Source organism: Falco rusticolus, chromosome 12 (assembly GCF_015220075.1).
Source record: "Falco rusticolus isolate bFalRus1 chromosome 12, bFalRus1.pri, whole genome shotgun sequence".
NCBI classification, from domain to species: Eukaryota; Metazoa; Chordata; class Aves; order Falconiformes; family Falconidae; genus Falco; species Falco rusticolus.
In genome coordinates this window covers 30,116,589-30,137,786 of record NC_051198.1, presented here as the reverse complement: position 1 = coordinate 30,137,786, position 21,198 = coordinate 30,116,589, and the positions used below count along the sequence as shown (strand labels likewise).

Below are 21,198 nucleotides of genomic sequence, written 5' to 3'. Positions count from 1 at the left end.
CGTCCCAGGGACTGGCTCCCGCATCCTCCCCTTGCTGTGCATCAGCTCCAGCTCCCAGCCACCACTACCAGAGAACCACTGGAGATCTCGTCTGGATGCTGCAGACAGGAGCTCAACTGCAACTCTGATAAGAAAGGGCATTCCACCTCGTAAAACCTATCACCTGGGGTAGACCTTGACAAACCACTTAGATACAGCAGCACCACAGTACGTGCGTGCAGAAAGGCTGATGTATATTTTAGCAGAGATGTGACGTACATACATCCTGTTTCCATGGCATGAGAAGTTCCTTCTCTCAGCTGCAGTGCTGGCTCATACCTCCGGGCAGCTACTTTCCCTTCAGCTCATTAAAAAAACCCAACCCACCCCCAAACGCAAGGCACACTATTTTTCTAGCCATCCAAGCAAAGCCAGCCTCCCCCCAGTCTCCGCTGAACACTGTCCTAGAGCCCCGAACACCCCCAGCCCGCTGCGCCAGGCAGGGGACGGTGGTGGGGTGGCTGATGTGAATACACACGCAAAGAGAACGACCACCCGTGGCCACGGCTGCGACACGCTGGGGAGCAGGGGGGTGCCAACAGCTCTGCAGAGCGAGGAAGCTGGTGCTGCGGGGTCACCCGCACGTGCCTCGGATGTTTTGCCGGGATCTGCTCCAGCAGGGTCTGGCGGATTAACATCCAGGAGCAACCAGCACGCATGCACCTGCAGCATCTCCTCCAGGTTAGCACCAGCGCCGTGAATCCAGTTCATGTGTCCCCAGACCGCCCTGCAGCGCCAGCTCATGTGGGAAAAATCAGGGGATTCACTTAGGACTGCACGCCCAGTCCAAACCCAAACATCAGCTCTATGGCCAATGTGAGGACGGACTCTTCCTACTTTTTCTGCCAGACCTCCAAGGGATGATTTCATAGCAGCCAGCCGGCAGCAGCAGGCAGGAGGTGTCAGAAAGCAGCCTGCCCCGGGATGGGGGGGCGCAGACCCTCCCCTGCCGGCAGACGGCTGCACCCTCCCCAGACGGCAGCCCAGAATCGTTTGAAAGGCTTTAAAACCCTTTTTACCCCGATGTTACTAAATAAACCGCGCTCCTCTGACGCAATGTTCCACGGCCTCTCCGCTTCCACGGAGGCAGAAGCAAGCTGGCTGCGCGCTCCCTCCAGGACACAATTAAATGCCGTTAACAAGGAAAGGGAAGAAAACACAAAATGATCTTGCCCTCACAGCGAAGCACCCAGAGGCATGGCTGGCACTTGGTCACAGGCAACGTGATCAGTCAAACGAGCTTGTACCGTTGCCTGCTCCAAGCCACGCACCACAGACGTATCTTGCCGGAAGAATTTGGAGCGGTACCCTCATGACATCCTTTTCTAAGCAGGGCAGAGGGTAAAAATTTACCTACCGTTTGTTGGAAATGGGGAAGCTTCAGCAAAGTTTCAGGAGGGGCTTTTGGGGGGTGTTTTTTTAAGGTAAATACTGTTTCTTTTCTTAAGAATTAGACAGCTGCGCAGGCTCTGGAGCCCTGGGAAAATGCTGCCAGAGCACATCAGCATCACCTTACTGGTAGTGGTGGTAGCTATTCTGCATTTTGGTTTTCCGTTGTAGGAAAACATGTAGCAGCAAGCCACCCTTTGAGCCCGCCAGTGCTGGTGGAGGACTGGGCAGTCCCAAGCTCCTGCCACCCAGATGCCAAGACATGAGGTTTGACCGGTAACTCCTAAACCACGCAGCTCTCCAGGCGCAAAACAACCGAGCTTTACAAGGCCGATCCACAGACTCGTACACCAATTCAGATTTCCCCTCCCTGCCCTAATTCTTCTGCAACTCGTGTCTCCCTTCCCGGACAGAGCCCCCCAGTTCTCTAAGGGCACCTTGGCCACCTGCGGCAGCACGCGGTCGCTGCTCACATCCACGTCCTTCCCAAAGGCACAGCTTCCAGCATCTCAGTCTCTCCAGCAGAGCACCTGGAGTCACATTAAAAGCCCGTCCTAACTATGGGGCAGTTACCGGACCTACCACACAGCAGCAAAAAGTCATGGTTGTTGTTTTTTTTTGTTTCAAGGCAAAGCTGCTGCTGGGAAAAACACCGCCCTAACGATTTCCTGTAAAAGCAGGGATACTGAGAAGCGGTGATGATCAGCCATACCGGTACAAGGCAGTCCTCCCCGATGCACACCCAGCTCCAGGACCCCTATCTACAGCGAGAGGCTGTCAAGCACGCCAGGCATTGCATGCATGTCTGATAACAAGCCTGTTACCACTTAGGCTGACCTCCCAGCATACAGGTCCGGGCTTTGTTTGTTGACTTTTGGTATGTGGTTTGTTGGTTTATTTAAGTCAGAGCTGGCTCTTTGAGGAATGGGGTGGGAAACGAGAAAGGGAGGAAGGAAGTCACCAGTAAAATCAAACGAGCCAGAAGCAGAAAGAATTTGTACAGAAAAGAGCATCCTTGACTTTAAGAAGCGAAGCTTGTGTCTGTGCCGTGCAGAGACACACACTGTTATGTCAGAGGTTACAGCAGTACAGTACAGTAAATGCAAGAATTAAGATGGTTGTTGGGAAGCTGGAGCTGTGCTGAGTGTAAAAGAAGATCGCAAGTCAAAGAGTCGGTTTAATATGCCAGACAGCTTTTAGGCTGCGCAACGCTCAGCCACGGACATACAGCGTGCCTGCAAGCAAGGGTGCCTTGCAGAAGATCAGATCTGCCCCCAAACAGGCAATACCCTGCTCGCCAAGTGGGGAAGCTGCTCGGCATCCCACGGTCTCTTCTGCTTCCCTGTGCAATCCTAGCTGTGGCTGTGCTGGAAGAGCAAGGGAGGAGGAACACATCCCGAAATTTCAGTATTGGAACATAGAGCTACCACCAGTTTAAGAAGCTTCAGCAAAAAAGGCATCCGAAGGCAGATGTCTGTAATTTCAGGCTGGGTATTGCAGACTAACAAAATTATAAGTAAATGGAAACGGGGTCCTTCGCAATAGCACGTTAGCCAGCTTTGGAAAGGACACACCACAGCTAGCTCTGCCCAGGTCAGCACCACCTAACAACCCCGAGGGACTTGCATCCTGCGATTCGTCAGAAGCGGCGTTCCCAAACCATCTCCAGCTGCAAATCAAGTGTTAGAGGACACGGAGGGGGAAAAAACCCCACCCAAAGAGTCTTTGAGAACAGTTTTCTCCATTCCCCCTGGATTTCAAACGTGATCCCCCTCCCTCCCTCCAGGTCTCACCTTGCCATGGCTTCTTTCCACCTTTCGGAAACACTTGTTCAAGGAGAGGTTGTGTCGGACTGAGTTCTTCCAGCCAGTGGGTGCCGTGGCAAAGTAGGGGAAGCGCTCCAGGATCCAGCTGTAGATTTCTTTGACTGGCAAGCTCTTGTTGGGGGAATGCTCGATGGCCATGTAAATGAGCAGGCTGAAAGAGTAAGGGGGTTTGGAAGTGGAGGATTTTTTTTCAGGGTTCTGGTAGCAGGACGGCGAGAAGGATGGCACGCTGTCGCCCTCAATGTCGTACAAGGGGCTAACGATCGGAAGACCTTCACTTCCGAGGCTGAAGTTTGTTAGAAGGTTAGTACTTTCATGCAGCCAGTTCAAATTTGTGAGCTCGTCGTCCGCCGAATCTCTGTCCACCACGGTGGCCTTTGGCTTGCCAGCATCCCCTGCATCGGGCAAGCTTCCCATCCCGTGGCACTGCCGTAGTCCCGCGGCTTTTTCTGCTCCTGGTGTTTCAGCTTTCTTATCCGGAGTCATTCCAGTGACTGGACCCATTTAGCTTTATTGGTCTGCAACAAAGGAGACAGTCAGAAAGCAATGCAAACCTGCAGAGCCACGTTCAGTGGGAGCCCACCAAACCCAAAGGCAGGGCTGTACTGTCCCTGCGCTGCGCAAGAACACTGCGGCCACTGGTGAGAGGCAGGGTCCAGCACCAGCCCCTCCATCATCTCATGTGTTAACTCCCCTCGGTTTATAACCAGAACTCAAGGTAAGCACTTGGAAACTGCCGTACCTATCTTGAAATGCCAGTGTGGACACAGAAATAATAGCTGTTTTGATGCCAACACCTGATATCTGAAAAAGACCTTAACAGGTAGGATCTAATCTGCTCAGCTCTCACATTAACGCCTTAGTTATACTCATTATATTGTAAATTGTATATTGTAAATTTAGAAGCGTTTGCCTTTGGTGCCCAAAGAGTCAAAAATAAGTTGTGAAACTTAAATCAGCGTAAAGTGAATTTGTGGTCTCAGCAGAGATGAAGTCTTTACAACCCCCTGCAAGTCGCAATCATTCCCAAGTACTGCCACCCGTTTCTACCAGGGAAATATCTGGCCAACATATCAGTCCATCAGCTGGGTCCCGTGGAGCTGCCCAGGTCCAAAAGACCTTCTTTTTCCCCTCCTGCAAGGGCTTGCTGCCCTAACCTGGGTTCCGCTTCCTTTCAACAAGAAGGGACCATCCGCTGGGGTGGCAGCTCAGACCACTGTTGCAGAAATAACGTCTGACCACTTGGGGGTTTTTTCCCTAGGTGAGAAAAAAACCAAATCAATCATAAAATGATTATCTATAAAAAACTGCCACCCAGAATGCAGAGTCTCACAGGCTACCCATGCTCTAGAGGCATTACGCTAGCAAAAACCATGCTGCTTGTAGAGCTTTACCTAGGCTCATGTAGCGAACTATCTTATGGCAACAGCTGTTTTTTCCTGCTGATGTGACCACGTTCGAGCCTCGCTGTGCCCGCAGCTTGGGCTAACACAGCTGTGCCAGAAGTACAGACCTATAAAACCACTCTGCAGATGCGGTGTGGGTACATATATATACACACAACCCTATATACCGGGGCTACAACAGCCCGCTATAAATGTTTAAGCATTGCAACCATGGATGCAGTTCACCAACAAAGCTGATGTTCATATATACTACTAAAAAAAAAAAAAAAAAAAAAGGGGTGGGGGGTAAAAAAGAGAAAAAACCCAACCTAGTTCCCTGTCCCAGTACACGCTACCATTCTGGTTTCATGCTCCAGCTCCTACCGCAAGAGCTGAATTGCAAGACCAGGGCAGTTTCCCTATCCCACCTCACCCGACAGCTCTATGCAGGTACTGCATGTTCTCTTACAACAGTTTTTACTAAACGCACGGCTTTGTGCATGTGCATCTCCTCCTACGAAGCGAGGGCAAGGAGCCGGCACAGCCTGGCTGGCCACCTACAGAAGCACAGCACCGGCTGGCTCCGGCCCCACCGCCTCACCGGCACACCTGCCGGGTGATGCTTTTGCACAGCCTCCTTATTTTGGAGGAGGGACGCAGCGTGTGCGACGGAGGCATGGCGTGGCAAGGCAGAAAAGCAATGGGATACACCCAGTTTACACTCCCCAACAGGATCCAGAGCCCTGCCAGCCCCTGCCTGGTGCTGTGCAGGCATGGGGTGCAGAATTTGTGCCTCCCTCAGGAAATGCACCAAGTTTCCCATCAGCAATTTCTTCTTTCTTCATCTGCTCAGGGGCTTTTGTACCAGCTATTGCAAAGCCAGTTTGACAGTAACACCTGCACCTATGCTTACCAGTACTGGTGCTGGAAACCATCCCCAAATTTTCTATTTAAGTGCAGGGATGGGTGTGAGTAACTACCAGCTCAGTCATTAAAAAAAAAAAAATAAATTAAAGCAAAGCAGACTGCTCAAATAGCTGGTCAAAAATAGCTTTGCTCTCCCTACAATTTACTTCTCCCCCAAAGCATCAGAGCAGATTTATATTGGCAGTCAGTGATGGCTGGCTTTAAACACAGCAATATATACATATGCTTATGTCACTTTTGCAATCCTTTAAATTCAAAAACAAACAAAGAGCTAGGGATAAGATCCACACCGTGAGGCAAACCCCAATCCTACTGCAATGTGAGTTGCACCGCTTCCCTTGTAACGATTAGCTCTACCTCCTCGTTCAGCGCCTCTTTCGCCAGCTACATACTAGCTTACACCTCTCAGCTGTGTACTAATAATTTTAGCACTCGGTTCATGTTGCACGACATAGCCCTTTGCAAACCTTCAGGCCGCACAGTAGATCAAGAACACACACACACACATGCAAGTTTCAGGTCACTATATTTATTCCTTTGAGTGAAATGGGGCAATAAAGTCTGTTTTACAACACAAATCTGGCCTGGGCACACTCACAGTCTTCTCAAACACGTGGAGGGAAGAAAAACACATTTAACGCATTAAACTGGCACTTCAAATCAGGTAGGCTTTGTGGTGTCAATGCACTATTTGTTCGCAGGCTATTATGTGTTAGCAGAGAATCATTAGAATAATAAATACCCTACTTCAAAAAAGAAATTATTTGCAAGCAATATACTTAGAGTAAGTAACATTGGCTAGTGCCACATTTCTCTTTGCAGATGCATCACAAAACCCCACGTCTGACATTACCTCCTTAGTGCCTAGTTCACCACCTGGCACATCTTCTACACGAACACATCAGCAGAAATTAAAATATTTTTTCTAGAAAGCTATAAAGGCCATTATTAGATTGTTCTCATCTAATAAATAAGGAAAAAAAATTAAAACCACAGCTCCATAGCTATTGCAGTTTTCAAAGGGTGTTCTCCAGTGGTCTCAACGGAATGGTGCATCAAGGATAACTCAAATGTAGAAACAGCAGAGTATGCAACAGCGAGAGTTATTTCCATGACGCAATACTTAACTGCATTGCGATGGCAGTGACGAGATCGGTAACGTCGAGGACCACCAACAGGTCATTCTGGCAGTGCCTTTCTGGAGACAGCCAGTGGTCCCCGACAGCATCACCTCGGCCCCAGCCATGGAACGTGCTTTACGCCACGCTAGCCTGCCCTCGCTTTGCTTGGTCTCAGGATATTGTAACCTCTACGTCCAGTTTGCTCTGGAGTTAGTCTGAAGAAGAAACCAACATTGGCAGCACTCCTACCGCAAAGCCATCAGAGCTTACCCTGCCCCTGGACAAAGCTCAACCACCACAACTCCAAGGGGTACCCCCCAGCTGAGCTCATTAACAGGCAGATTAATGTTTGTCTCACCCCTCAAGCACCCAAGGGCCATGAGGACCACAGGACCTCCTCACCTCTCAAGGACCCAAGGGCCACGTGGACCACCGGGACTCCGCACCTCTCAAGCACCCAAGGGCCATGTGGAGCACAGGACCTCCTCACCCCTCAAGCACCCGAGGACCCCGTGGAGCACAGGACCATCTAACAATTCAGCTGAGTGAGCACTGCTTTCTGCCTGTCGCAGCCTGGTAGCAAGCAGTGCCACTGGAGCGTGTCTGAAGGCACACCAATGGTCAGCTCACGTCATTCACACAGACCCTTAATGACATCCAAAATTCACAACTTGTTTTTCTCCATGTGTGCTCTGCTTGGCCATAAGCAGACCGGACCGTGAGCACACAGGCTCCGAGCTGTCGTTGTCAGGATTACCAGATCCAATATTTGAGGTTTAATATTTTATATAAGGGGTCAGGCGACTCACCAAAGCTGTCGTTGCTGTAAGCTCAGCAGGGTTTTGTGGGCAGGGATGACCCAGTGTGAAAGCCACAGTAAGAGCAAGGAGAGCAGGGTGAGAAGAGCACAGCAGCAGCTCTGCAGTGCAGATGTCGTGATAAAACTTTATACACTTGGACCCTCAATATTTTTTCCTGACGTTTCTCACTATTATGGGCTGGGGGGGTTGATGCAGCAAGGCTAGAGGACCTGCTCTCCACGGTGCTCCCAGGCAAGCCATGTTAGCAGCACCGTTGTGAAACAGGGAGGGCGGGGAAAGGGAAACCTGCCGGGATGGCCGGGCAGAGAGCGCACGTGAGCGTTGCAAAGCCACTTGACGACTTTGGACAGAGAGCGCTGAAGCTCACGTAGACAGTGTAGTCCTTGATCCCCAAAGACTTGCCAAAGTTCTGGCTCCCAGATCCCAGTGAATTGTAGGGACCTTTTCACCTGCACATTTTAAAAAGTTTCCTAGAGGAAACATGTCTATCTCAAGGGCTTGAAACTCCATTACAATAAAATACATTACAAGAAAATAAAATAAAATTTATTTTCCACTCCTTTATTCCCTTACCACCAACTTCCCCACCACTTCAGCCCCTCCAAGGGCAGCAAAAGCCTTGCAAGAAACCCACTTCCAAAGGACAGCTGCTGAGACATGCTCCCCATCCCTGTCCTACGGCTCTCGCCAAGCCACATCGCACCAAGGAGGGTGGCAGACGCATTAACCCACCTCGCTAACCGCCCGGCACGCTGTAAGCCCGGAGACACGCTGCCGTTCCCACCGGGACAGCCCCAGCCCACCAGGATGGCAGGCCACCTCCAGCCAGGCAAAGGCAGGAATGAGGGGCTTTAAGCACACCTCTGAAAAATGTGCAACGGTTTACGCTCCGTCCCATGTGCTTTGCCGTACCAGTAAGTACACATAACGCAGCAGGCTGCTGTTAATTAGGATTAATGCTTGCCATGGCAAGTGGAGCGTCACGCACGCGAACCCTAAAGGGACCGGGGTATCCATCACCTGTAAGCGCCTTCAAAAGAAACGCCAACCAAAACACCTACTCCTCAAACGCAAAGTATCGCCGTGGAGGTGCATGCTATTTTGCATGTTAATTACAGAGAGAGGACCATGATTCTAGGGTAAGAAGATTAAAAGGCTGCGAAGTCAACCCAAGCTGCTCAAATAAAAAAGTTTGGGTGCATCAGGAAAGAGGTGAGAGAGACAACCTGCTTCCCAGCAGCCCTGTCGTTTTTGGCATCAGCCAAGAGCATGCAGAAAACCAGGAGAGGACCTCCCCGCTACTGAACGCCAGTCCTGCACCCAGCGCCCCCCGAAGTCCTGCTGCCCTGGCCACTGGTGACCCACACGGCACAGCCCCGGCTCCGCGGGGCTGCATGAGGCTGCAGCTGTGTTCCCGCAGGATTCTCTGGAGGAGAATCAGCGGCACAAGACGATATTTTTTGCAATCTTCTTTCAAATTCAGTGAAGAGCTCGGTTCGGGCAAGGTTACGGGGACTGGAAGGTCCTCAGCCTAGCAGGGCACACCTGGGGTTAGACGCCCCGTATACATCCGCGGCTCTGACTTCATTCTGGTGGACAGCCCCGGGCACCGCCATGCTCTGCCACAGCGGCGAAGGCTTTGATGCGAGAGCATTTTTGGAAGACAAAGCTGCTTTAACATAGGCCAATCGTTCAACAAATCCGGAAGCCCGCTCGGGCACCCCGCAGGGAAGCACGCTTTTTTGGTGGCAGCCCTTCTCCAAGCAGCCTCAGCCCCAGCAGAGTCCAGGCGCACGGGGCAGAGCCGCAGCAGATCACTCTGTCCCACCACAGGTGACCTTCTCCAGACGCAGCAGCGGGGCAGGTAAAAGCACACAGATGCTGGTTTAGTACAAAGGCCACCCCACCTGGCCTCAGCACCCCAGCAAGAAAGAATTTAGCCTTTTTGTTAAAAGATGCCACAGCCTCGTCCATGCCAAGCTAGCGTGCGAGCGGAGCTGCTGTTGGACCCTTCGTTACTCTCCGGTGCCGTCGGATGAAAGGTGCCATGCGGCACCTGCACAGCGTTAGTTCCCTAGGTTAGGACAACCTTCTCCACCACTAAACGTGCCTGCTTATTTCTGTAGGACCAGCCGAGCAACTAGGTCACCTCTGCTAGCAGTGGGAAGACCCAGAACCTGCTAACAGCGCAGTAAAATTTCCCTCCAGCTTTAAAAAAAATATTTTTTTTAAAAAAAGTAAATAAAAGAAATTACATTAAAAATACCTTACCATGCATTGTCTAAGCCTGAGGAGCGAGAATAAGATTTTAATCCCAGAGAAGAGGTTTTTAGCCATATCATGCTTACGTCAATGACAGCAGCCCTGCAGCCACCCTCTGCAGCAAGCTCAGGGTGCGCAGCCCTGGGTGCAGAGCCGGGGCATCCGCTGCTCCATACACAGCTCCTGTGCTAACACAAACAGGCTCTGGGAGAGTATTTAAAAAGACGAGTACGTGCTTTTGCATGCAAGCAGCTATACCAATAGTCAACTCTTCCATGGATTTTTTCATATTCCCTTGCATTTACAGGAAGCTATTGACACCGAGGCTTGTCCTGACTTAAATACACCAATGTATGCATTCTGCTCTTGAAACAACCCAAGAAATAAGACAAATACGTGACTGTCACTGCTCACCTGCACAAGTTTGGGATAAACTTCGAAGCCAGCCAGCACACAGCACAGGACCAGCTACAAGTTTTTGCATGTTAGAGGGGAGAGCAATAAAAAATAGTATTTGGCACAACTTGTGTAAAACGCATCAATAAAAAGCACTGCATCTGCTCGACCGGGAGCATTAAGAGCACGACACCAGACCATTTTCCCCTGCAATAATTTAACCGTCTCCCCCAGCACTCCTCTCCTTTGTCTGGGGCTGCCCTGCTCCATCCCCTGCCCACCTCGCAGGAGCGCTCGGCGGGCAGGAGGTCAGCTGAAATCCCCACCCCCGGCCCTGCCAAAGGCCTATATTTGATTACAACACTATATGATGTCACGTATCCAAGACAACTAAAGGCATTACGGTCTCCCGAGGACAAAACCGCCTCTCGGCCATAGATTTCGGCAAGCCGGGACCTGTTGTCTGCAGAGGAGACACCGGCAGCTGCACCCCCACGACAAAAGGCACCCAGAGATGCTCCTGGAGGCACCACCCATGGCAGGAAGGGCACTTCCAGCTCCTCATGCCTTGCAAAGGGGGGGAAATTGTTTAAAAACCCATTAAAAAGGCGGTTATCAGCTTCTCAAAGCCAGCCTGAAAAAAAAATCTAATTTAAACAAATGAAAGAACCAAAGAAGAGGACAAGCCATAAGCTCAGGGGTTTCGTCTTAACCTTGGCACGGGTGGGCTCAAAGGAGAAGAGGCTCTCCAGGTATCTGCTGAAACACTTCCAAGCCGCTCTCACTTTAATGCCCCTTTATTCTCCTGCATCCTGTGACACAATTAAAGGAGGGGGTGGGGGGGAGGGGGGGGGAAACAACAAACAGTTAACAAAAATCAGTGAAAAGTTCCAATATTAGGAAAATTAAGAAAGGCTGCAAAATTTAAAAAGGGATGGGGTTAAACCCTCGCCATAGCCCAGGGAAGGGCAGGGAGTAAAAGAAAGAGATTTCACCTAACTTACATGAAAAAAAAAAATTCATTCTTTTAAGTACACATCTACACACAAGTGGGTTTGTGACTGAAATAAATATCTGCAATGAAAATGATATGTAAACCCAGCCATGCCCTGACCCCGCGCACAGCCCTGAGCCTCTGGGCCATTTATCCCAGCGCTGCCTGCAGGGACTTTGCGATGGTGAAGCCTTTCCAAAGGCTGCAGTCACTGCTGGACACGGTTCCCTGTGCCTCAGATTTAAAACATGCACATGAAAACAGTCTAACAGAGAAACTGGGAAGCAGGGGGGGGGGGAAAAAAGAAAACAAATAAACAAGAAACAAACAGCAGTGAAATCTAAACTATTAAGAAAAGCCCTTGGTGTCCCAGAAAGGGGGGCGGGGGGAGAAGGGCTTCTACGAAAAATACTTTACTGCCAATAATAGCTTTTCAAAAGATGCCTTCGGGTCACGTTCCTTAAATTCAGTACACTGCCTATTAAACGGACTAAAATGCAAAAAAATGTAAGCCATTGATATATTCACAAGTGAGCCGTTTGAGCAAATGCCTTGCAAAATAATTCTGATGTGAATTCCCTTCCCAGGGTAACCCTTCCACGTGTCCTTCTACCATCCCCTCGAAACAGAGGTGAACAGAGATACCTTTCAGCTGGTGTCAGTACCAATTTACCAACACCAGAAAACATAATGCTATCTTTTCCATCCAGCTTTTCTGCCTTCTTCAGCCTCACAGTACCAGAACTCCCCATTTTCAGCTGAAAACCAACAATTTGAAGCTTCGCCCCAAGTCACCCACCACAAGCTGCCACCCACTGCTGTCTCCCAGCTCCCGAAGCACAAGTTCTCCTCCAGAGCCTCAGGCACGGCACAGCGATGCTCTTCACCGCGCTGACCGCCCTGGGCAACTTACTCTTAGTTTTACTCCACAACTGTTGAACTTGGCTTTCTGTTTCACAATCAGTTGGTATTAGAATTATCCCTCTGCTCGTAATGGTTGTGGCATCAGATTATCTTCTCTCCTCTATGGTGAGCCCATACTGGAGCAACTGGCCCAAGCAGGGCTCTTGTACAGAAAAACGGCCCCGTGGAGTCCCACAGGGCTGGATGCTGAGGTACGCCTCCAGGTACCAGTGTCTCTAGATACAAGGCAGGCACCCACGCTGGCAAAACCAGACCGTCAGAGGAGACAACGCCATCCGATTCTTCTCACATGGCACGGTCAAAAGCCCAAAACCACACTAACTCCTACCTTTGACTACTCAGCATCCCTAAACCAAACCAACCTGGCTGATAACCGCTCTGGTGACGGTCCTCACAGACCGGCGGATGAGGGACGAGGGATGGCTGGTGCCCGGCAGCAAGCCTCCCAGCTCCCACTCACTCCGCTCTGCTTTGTGTAAGTTTTCCAGCCACTGAGCTCTCTCCACACCCAGTAATTCGCTTTTAGGCAACCACATACTTGCCCCAAATCTAAGCACGATGCAATCCAGTGAGAGTGTTACAAAGGAAACGAGCAGGGGACCGCACGTGAACTGGGAAACTAAAAGCAGCTACAAACTGCAAGATAGGAAGGCGCTGAAAATAAACTGAGAGAAGAAACAAAGCCTGAGCACAGTATCAAGCCATCAGAAGGACTTTGGGAACACATCCAGTCACACATCGCGACATCCACAGTCACAACGCGATGGCAGTTTGTACGATGCGCACTGGTGGGACGCCCGGATGCGAAAGCAAAATAACACGAGAATCCAGCAGCGTCACCCAGGTACCGCCAGCGCTTCACAGGCTGAAAACACGGTCCCGCCGATGCAGTGCGAGGTACCCGCCGATGCCGGTCCAAGGCACATGGAGGCGTGTGGGGCTGAGGAGGTGTCGCAGAGAGCAGGTTTGTCGCTGGCCGGAGGGGACAGCCAACACCCGTCCCTACGTGCCATGGCTGGAGGATCTCAGCCCAGTGCTGCGTTTGAAGGAAATCCTGTAAGGATTTTCTGCCGGCAGGAACTGGGTGAAAACATTCCCAGTTTGTAATCTAATCCTTACAGAGGGTGCAGGAGAGCAGGGCTGGGGGTGGATTTCTGCAGCAGCCAGTTTAATGGAGCCCCTAAGATACCCTAACCCTTGAGGGGAAAAGTAGGGAGCTCCGAGTCTCATTTGAACAGAACAGAAAAAACACTGGAACACGTTAGGGGAAAAAGAAAAAAAAGTCAAAATCCACATTGTTGACTTTTGGTATAAGTCTTCTTATCTGCACAGATCCCAGGCTTCTCTGAAGATGGCCCTGGCACGCGAGGAGCCATGCGGTGACGGGGTATTCCCACCCCGGGCACGGCAGCTGGGTTGCCGGTTGCCCCCCAGGCAGACCTGCAGGCACTCGGCACTGAGGAGCCCTCAGCCGCGCTCTCCGAAGGCGAGTGCGACCAACCCTCATGCTGCCACAGCCGTAACGTTCTACAGGGAGGAGGCCGAGTACCTGGGGTCACAAAGACGCTGGCTGGCGTCAGGCAGGACTCCTTCCGTACGACACGATCTATTCCCGGAGCACGGGCGAGCTGTCTCCCGCCTGCTGACTTTGACTGTATTGTGCCAGTACCCCAGAGCATCACCGTGTGCTTTTACCCAGCATGGCGAGGATGGGATGGAGAGCTCATCGTCACGCAGCGTGCACGAAGTCAGAAGCCACATGGAACGTGACAGGGAAAGAATAAATACCAATCATACAAAGGTCCAGCCAGAAAAAAAGCAAAGCGGCATTTCAGGGTTTTCTTGTTTTACGTGTGTCTCCTCTGGGAGCCAAGGAAGCTGCTGGAGCCGGGAAGAGACACGCCATGTGCGCCCTCACCGACCCTCTCGGTGGCTGCGCCGGGATGCGGACAGGGCTCGCAGCCTGCAAGCGTGCACTTGCTGAGAGACGAAGCCGCGTGCTGATGTGAGTCACCGAACGCCGCTGACAGCAGCGCCGCGGTGCAGGAAGTTGCCCAACACCATTTCAGCTGCCGAGCGGCCAGGCACACGCGCCGGGATGAGCCGCTCGCCGCCTCCATCTACTTCCCTCCAGAAAGTTACAATCAACGCAGTGGCACCGATATCTGAGCTTACACACCACACACCTCATTAACAGGAGGGGAGGGAACAGCAACAGCCACAACAAGAAAACTCGCAGAGCAAAAATGGAACAAACCAGACAGAATTTCCACCTGGGCTAAAAGGTATGCACCCATACCGCTGACAGCCTCCACCTAACGAGGACTAAAAGCTGCTTGTTACCGATTTACAGCCAGCAGAGGAAAGCTGCGTTCCCCCCAGCTCATTCGGCACCGCAGTGGTGCCTTAAGGCCACCCCGTTGAAGGAAACATCGTAAGGGGCGCACAGCAGCAGTGGCTGCGGACACGCCACCCCCCCTCCCAGCTCCCCTATGCTGTCACCCCGCCGGCTACAATCCTGCTGCCCGGTTTGCTCCGATGTGGTAACATGAACCTGCATTTGGAAAAAGTCTTCTGAGCGCCTGGGGTATTTCATAAATAGCAGCTGCTTTCAAGCACAGTGACGAGAAGCCAAGGAGCAATGATGGGGGAGGCAGGTGGGATTATAACCCCGGTGAAACCAGCATAAAAACATCCACTGTTCTTATGGGAACCAACATTTCCACCCAAGAGCTGCACCGCTTCCTCACCAGTTTCAACTCAATCCGTACACAGCATCCTCAGGCACCAAACCACCTCGTTCACCGAAAGAGCGTGCCTTTGCTCAACGTGTCACCTTTTCACATCTACTGCACCGAGTGTGCAGCACCTGTGGTTAACAAAGACGGTAAAAATCAGCTTGGTGTGCCCCTAAGCCTCGGTCTTCTCTCCCAGGCACTACACTCGCTCGTCAGACAGGCCTTCTCCTCGTCCAACGGGACCATCACACATCCCTGCGTCTGCTCCGTCACTTACTGGACTGGCACGTCCCGACACTGAGATAGCTGCTGGCCATGCTGGTGCCTTCCATCCCGAGCTCCGCAGAGGACACGGGAAGGCTCCTCAAGCAGAAAACCTGTGGCGGTCGGAGCCGCTGAGGTGGCACGGTCCTTGCTTGGTGTCCCTTTTGGATAAAAAAAAATAATCTTACTTCTGGGCTGAGCAATCCCTGTGGAGCTCCTTCAGCACAGCCTCGACAGCAGCACCCAAAGTGGGTCACAACTCCATCCTCTGGTCACCACGCTGCCGACAAAGACATCCGCTGGGTTTTATTCCAGCTGGGAACGCACACCTGAAGCAATGACACGGGGTCGGTGCCTCCAGCTCCCCCGGGGCAGCGCAGCACCCCCAGCACGCTCAGCAAGCCGGAGCACCCTGCATGGTGGCACCGCTCGGTTTATGGGCACATTTAAAAATACATAAAAAAAGATTAAGCACAGAGAAATGCTCTACACATATTTTAGGCAACTCATACAAAGTGAGGATTACCTTCTCTTCCCTGTCTCTACAAAACCCAAGTTTTCTGCAGCTGGAGACGAGCCCCCCCCCCAGATGCCGAACCGCTGCAGCGGCACGCGGCTGAGCTCGGGAATAACATAGTCTGGCGCTAAGTTCATTAGCCCAATCTCTGTGCCGTGCTAATTGCCACTATATAGTTTTCAGTTCAGAGCTGATGTGTCCAACTACCTTCTGCAGAGCTTGGGAAACATGAGTTGGCACCTGCTAAGATAAAAAAAACACAAAAAAACCCAAGAGAAAAAAAAACCCACGCAAACAACTGCAAACTAGTCCAAGTTTTCTGCCATAAGGCAACACCGGCTTCACCGGCTTCATTTTTCTTGCACAGATGTAGCACGACACCAGCTTCTCGGAGCGGAAAAAAGACCCCAAACCAAGAAACAGAGGAGAAGTTAAACGATTCACACGGCAACATACTGCAACGCAACCGTTTCCAAAGCCCATCTAAACGCAAGTCCACCACTACCAACATTTGGAGAGTGTGCGCGTGTCCATATGTAGTATGTTACATACGAAATTGTCTTGATTTCACGGTTAGCCACACAGCTAACCTAGTCACCTCCGCAGCGTTCCAGTCCAGCCCAGTCCAGCAGTTCCCGCGTTACACCGTGCCCGCGGCCGGCGCCCAGGCGGGAAGGTGAGTCCCCTGGCCCCGCTCAAGGTTACTCCTCATGTTCTGCTTTTACTCTTTGTCCTCGCTCCTCTTTGTGCGGGCCTTGTCCCAATCCCAAATCTTGACGAACAAAAGCCAGTTGCCGCTCCCAGTGAAACTGGGAGAGCCAGGGTGGTTGCGTGCGGGCGCGGAAGCGGGGCGGCGGGGCAGGGGGCTGCTGCTGCCCCACCAGCCCCCCGCTCCCCTGCCCCACTCCACCAAAAAAACCCGTAAAAGCCAAAAACCACACACAGGGCCACACGCAGACCCCCTCACCCCCCCAGCCCTGCTCGGGGGTGCTCCCAGTGGTTCCCCAGAACATACGGGACCCCCACCAGGCGTCTGCCGCTCCCCTCTCACCTCTGCAGACCCGCACACCCGTGGGGGCTTCCCCCGGCTGGGGGCACTGGGGGCCCCGGGAATAAGGCCCGGGGGTGGTTACTGACTTAAATAAAGGGTTGGGGGGTCCGGCCGTGCCGCGCTGGGGAGCGCAGGCCTGCGCTGCCGCGGGAGGTCACCCGCGCAAATCCCGCGGAGCCGTCAGGGGAGGAGCTGGGGGGGGGGCACAGCTGCCGCGTGGGGGGGTCCCCCCGCACCCTGCGCGCCCACCGCCCCACGAGGGTCAGGAGGAAGCGCCGCGTTGTCCCCCGGAGGGGGGGGGGTCGCTTTTCTACCTCCACACGTGGGGGCAGCACCCCCGACGGGGGGGAACCCCCCCAGCCCCCTCCCAACACCAGCGGGACGCGCCGCCCCGCTCGCCGCGCTTTCCCCTTCCCTTCTCCAACCCTCCCGGCGCCTTAAAAACAAAAAGCCCCCACCCTCAAAGCGGCCGAAAAGGGCGAAAAGTAAAGAAAATAAAAAGGGGGGAGCAGTAAAAACAAGCGTGGGGATAAAAGGGAGGGCGGGGGGGGGGGGAAGCGGCGGCTCCACTCACCGCGGTCATGAAGCCGTGCGGCCGGCAGCGCGGACACAATATGGCAGCGGGGGGATGTGTCAGGGAGCAGCTGCTCCCTGCGCAGCGGCGGCAGCACCGCCCTCCCCGCCTCCCCATGGCAACCGGGAACATCCCCATCCCCCCGCATCCCCACCCCCCCCACGCTGCTACCGCCTTCCCGTACCGCCCCGGTGGCCCCGGGGGGGCGGCGGGGCCACCGGGGCGGTACGGGAGGGCGAGGGGCTTCCCACCCCCGCATCCCTCCCCGCGCATCCCCGCTGGCTAAAAAAAGTTTCCACCCCCCCCTTTCATTTCAAGCATCACCCCTCCTTTTACTTTCGCTTCCCTTTCCCCCCTCCACACCCCCCCCCCCCCCCCCCGGCCTCTGATTTTTTACCTCTTTACCCCCTTTTTGCCATTTGCCCCCAGTCATTAAACCTTTGATTATTTCCCCTCCGCCCCCCCCCTTAAAACTGAAGCCGCCGCCGTGTTTGCTCTGCCTGGTAGCACGTTGTGTTCCACTCGTGCCTTGAGCGTTCGGCTTTTCAAGGGCGAGAACTTCGCTGTTTGCTCAGCAGGGTTTTACACTTGGAGTTTTATAGCGTAATAAAGAAGTGGCTGGCAAAGAGAAATTTGGGGTCGAGGCCCATCTGGCGAAAAAAAAGTTTTTTTCCCCCTCCCGAGGGTTCCTCCGAAACAGCTTTTGCCTGCCTCCTGATGCATTGCAGCGATTGATCAGGGAGGATGGGACCGTCTTTCGAGGAAATTGCCCCGCTCCACATCAGCAGGAGCCAGTTACCAGGATATTTTTTTATTCGACATAATTTCAGAGAACGACCTCTTGGGTTTTTGTTAGTGTTTTGGGTTTTTTTCCCCCCAAGTGAGGATGCCCAGCGTCACAGTGAGCAGAACGTTCTCCCAAGATCAGAGGATTGAATCCTGCCGCAGCGGCCAGGCTCAGCCGCGCACGCAGGGGCTCCTGCCGGAGTGCACGACCCACTTCAGAAACAGGGTCTGACTGCAATTTTCACCAGAATACATTGCTCCCGACAACTTTCATTTTGCTCCTACCTAATTCCTGCTGATGGGATACGCTACGATTCGTTCAACCTTTGCTTTTTACAGCCTCATAAGTTAGCCAGGGCCTTCCCACCCTCCCAGTTGACAAGAAAAGCACGCTCGGATTAATTATGCATTACTAAAGCCATCTAATGCTGAAAGCACCCTCCATTCCTAAATCACTAAAAATAGACCTGCCTCTGCTGGGACCAGCGGCGCTTTGCCTGTAAGAGGCTCTTTTCCCTAAATTCCCACCCCTCCGCCTCCCAGACAGCATGCACCACAGCTTGCCCGCCTGGCTACCACAGCTCGGCCGCCTGGGGGGAGCTGGGGGTGCCTGTGGGAATCGGGGGGAGTTGCTTTGCCTTTTGCCCGGCTGGGCAGAGACCTGGGAGAGAGATGTTTGAATCCAGGATCCCTTCGGCTTCAGCGTGTCGGATGAAAGGCTTGGTGCGGGCCACCGAGGGCAGTATCTATTCCCATCCCTTATTGCATTTACACCCTGGCCTTGGAAGTGGAGCTGCTCACAGGTTGTTTCTGCCTACCCCCCCCAAGCTCAGCCTGAGCTCAGGAGGAACCTACACCCTTTCAGTGGAAGAAAAACAAAGACACCCCCCAAAAAAAAAGCACTAAAAAGATAAAGCCTGAAAGTGCCCTGAAGTTGCCACCCCATCACGGAAATAAAAAACAATAATAAAACTTGGCCTTTGAACTGACATTTTATTTAAACCAGGGTGTAGCGCAACACTTCAAATGAAATAAAATGTTTCTACACCTCCTGAAAAATGTTGTCGCGCCTCTATCTTCCTCTGTCCTCTCTACTCCTCAGCATGCCCACATTAGGATTTTTTTGGCTTTAAACCATACTACATTGTTTAAATCTAGCAACCCTGTATCAATAAAGGCAGTAACCAGGATCTGAGGTTTTCTGGAGCACCTTCTGCATCACTCCCTTTCTCCAGCGCCAGCCTCCATCACCTTCACTCGCGCTGCCTGAGAAGTCGCCGGTGGCTGCAGCAGTGCGTTTGGGGACAGGGGACTAAAGAAAGCCCAGCACAACCCCTAGAAAGGCTTCAGCTTTCCGCCTCATGCCATGCTTGTCTCGCTAAGGCGCCACAGGCAGAGCTACATCTTCCAGGTGTGCGTGTACAGTCACAGCTCCGCAGCAGCTCCTCCGCGCAGTGTTGGAGGACCCAGAGCTGGCCCGGCTCGGTTGGGGTGCAGAGAATTTTAGATGGGCATCGCCAGGTCGGTACCAGGTACAGGGCAGGCATATGCCACAGGTACATGATTCAGCATCCTGAGCGTTACAGAGATGCTGGGGGCTTCGCTCTTCAAGGGTGGTCGCTTTCGCGCCAGCCCCCAGCAGCCCCACAAAAACCAGTGCCAATTTTCTTCGTAGGAGCTGGTGCAGCCCCGTGTTTTGGGTTTGGTGGGACGACAACGTCGACAGCACACCGATGGGTTTGGTTGTGGCAGGGTGATGGTTATGCCAAGCCAAGGACCTTTCGGTATCTCTGGCCCTGCCAGCGAGAGGGCTGGGGGGGGCACAAGAAGTAGGGAGGGGACACGGCCAGGACAGCTGACCCGGACTGGCCACAGGTATATCCCATACCATACGGCATCATGCTCAGTATATAAGCTGGGGGAAGAAGGAAGGGGGGGATGTTTGGAGTGATGGCGTTTGCCTTCCCCAGCCCCATTAGGCGTGCTGGAGCCTGGCTGCCCTGGGGGTGGCTGAGCACTGCCGTGGGACCTGGTGAGCAAATCCCTTGTTTTGCTTTGCTCGCGTGCGCAGCTTTTGCTTTATCTATTAAACTGTCTTTACCTCGACCCACGAGTTTTCTCACTTTTACCCTTCCAATCCTCTCCACTGGGGAGGGAGCAAGCAAGTGGCCACGTGGGGCTCGGTTGCTGGCTGGGGTTAAACCACGACAGCATCCTTTGTGGACAGGCAGGGACAGCCCTCCACCGCAGGCCTTTTTAATCATAGACTCATAAAATCATTTAGGGTTTTTGGGTCATCATGGGAGCACTCACACCCCTCCTGATGTTTGCCTGCCGTGCCTGTCCCTGCCTGTGCTGACTCCTGACTAGGACCTCAGACAGCATCAGGATGCCTTCACTTAGCGCTCAGGCAGCTGCCAGATGATCGAGGAACCTGTGTTTGCCTCTGGTGGCCGCACCAAGTTTGATCCCTGCTTCCCTACCATGACCCACTTTGCTTGTTAAATCTTGCGAGCGCTCTGTGAGAGCAAGAGGGAGCAGGTGGTGGAGGCCTGGGAGCAATGGTGTCAGAGCCGAGGCCACTGGCGTCATCCTGCCGCACGTCTGCTCACCCCTGAGAAGCTGAAGAGCCACGGCGTGGAGGGTGCCCTGCCAGGCTGCTTTGTTCAAAACCCCTGAAAGCTGCTTGCTCCCAAATTCGGGATTGAAGGCATGAAACCATTCTTTCCTGCAATTTAACCTGTCCCACACTGGAGGCCTTGGTCTCCCTCTTGCTCCATCTCAGCTTCCTACCACACGCAGGACAAGCACCAGAGCTACTGAAGGAAACCCACAGCAAAGCGGCCACCGAGCAAAGCAGGCCTCATCTGATAACCGTGACAAGGACATGGAGCTATTTCCCAACACAGACCTTTACAATAGGTGGGGCAGACGTTAGTCACGGCGCTGCACTGCGGGTGTCCACACAGCACCCCAGGGTGTGCGCAGCACCTCCTGCAGCCCCCTAAGGCAGGGGGCGGGGGGAAGGTGGGCTACAGAGGTGCAGGCAGGTGCTGAGGAGGTGCATCCTCCACCCTGCCCTTGTCACCTGCTGCTTAGAACCAAGACAGACTCAGCAGAGGCCGCTGGTGCCTGCTGGCCCAGCTCCAGGGCTGTCCTTCCAGGGACTGCCCACTCAGGGACA

General features: G+C 53.1%; 1 protein-coding gene across 8 annotated transcripts in view; it reads right to left on the bottom strand.

Moving 5' to 3' along the window:
* FOXN2 (forkhead box N2) overlaps positions 1–17,328 on the bottom strand; it is a 34,235-nt gene extending 16,907 nt beyond the window's left edge. For 4 of the 8 annotated variants that reach the window (XR_005106965.1, XR_005106966.1, XM_037405448.1 and 1 more), the window contains exons 1-2: positions 17,229–17,328; positions 3,222–3,772 (exon numbers count right to left, since the gene is read on the bottom strand). Coding sequence is in view for 6 of the 8 variants with exons in the window: in XM_037405448.1 (XP_037261345.1) it covers positions 3,222–3,758 (537 nt within the window). In the remaining 2 variants the exon portion in view is untranslated. Of the gene's footprint in view, positions 1–3,221; positions 3,773–14,834; positions 14,954–15,099; positions 15,248–15,415; positions 16,461–17,228 lie in introns of those variants that run through there. The other 4 variants (XM_037405452.1, XM_037405449.1, XM_037405450.1 and 1 more) reach the window with 4 other exon arrangements.
* Positions 17,329–21,198: the final 3,870 nt, after the last annotated feature.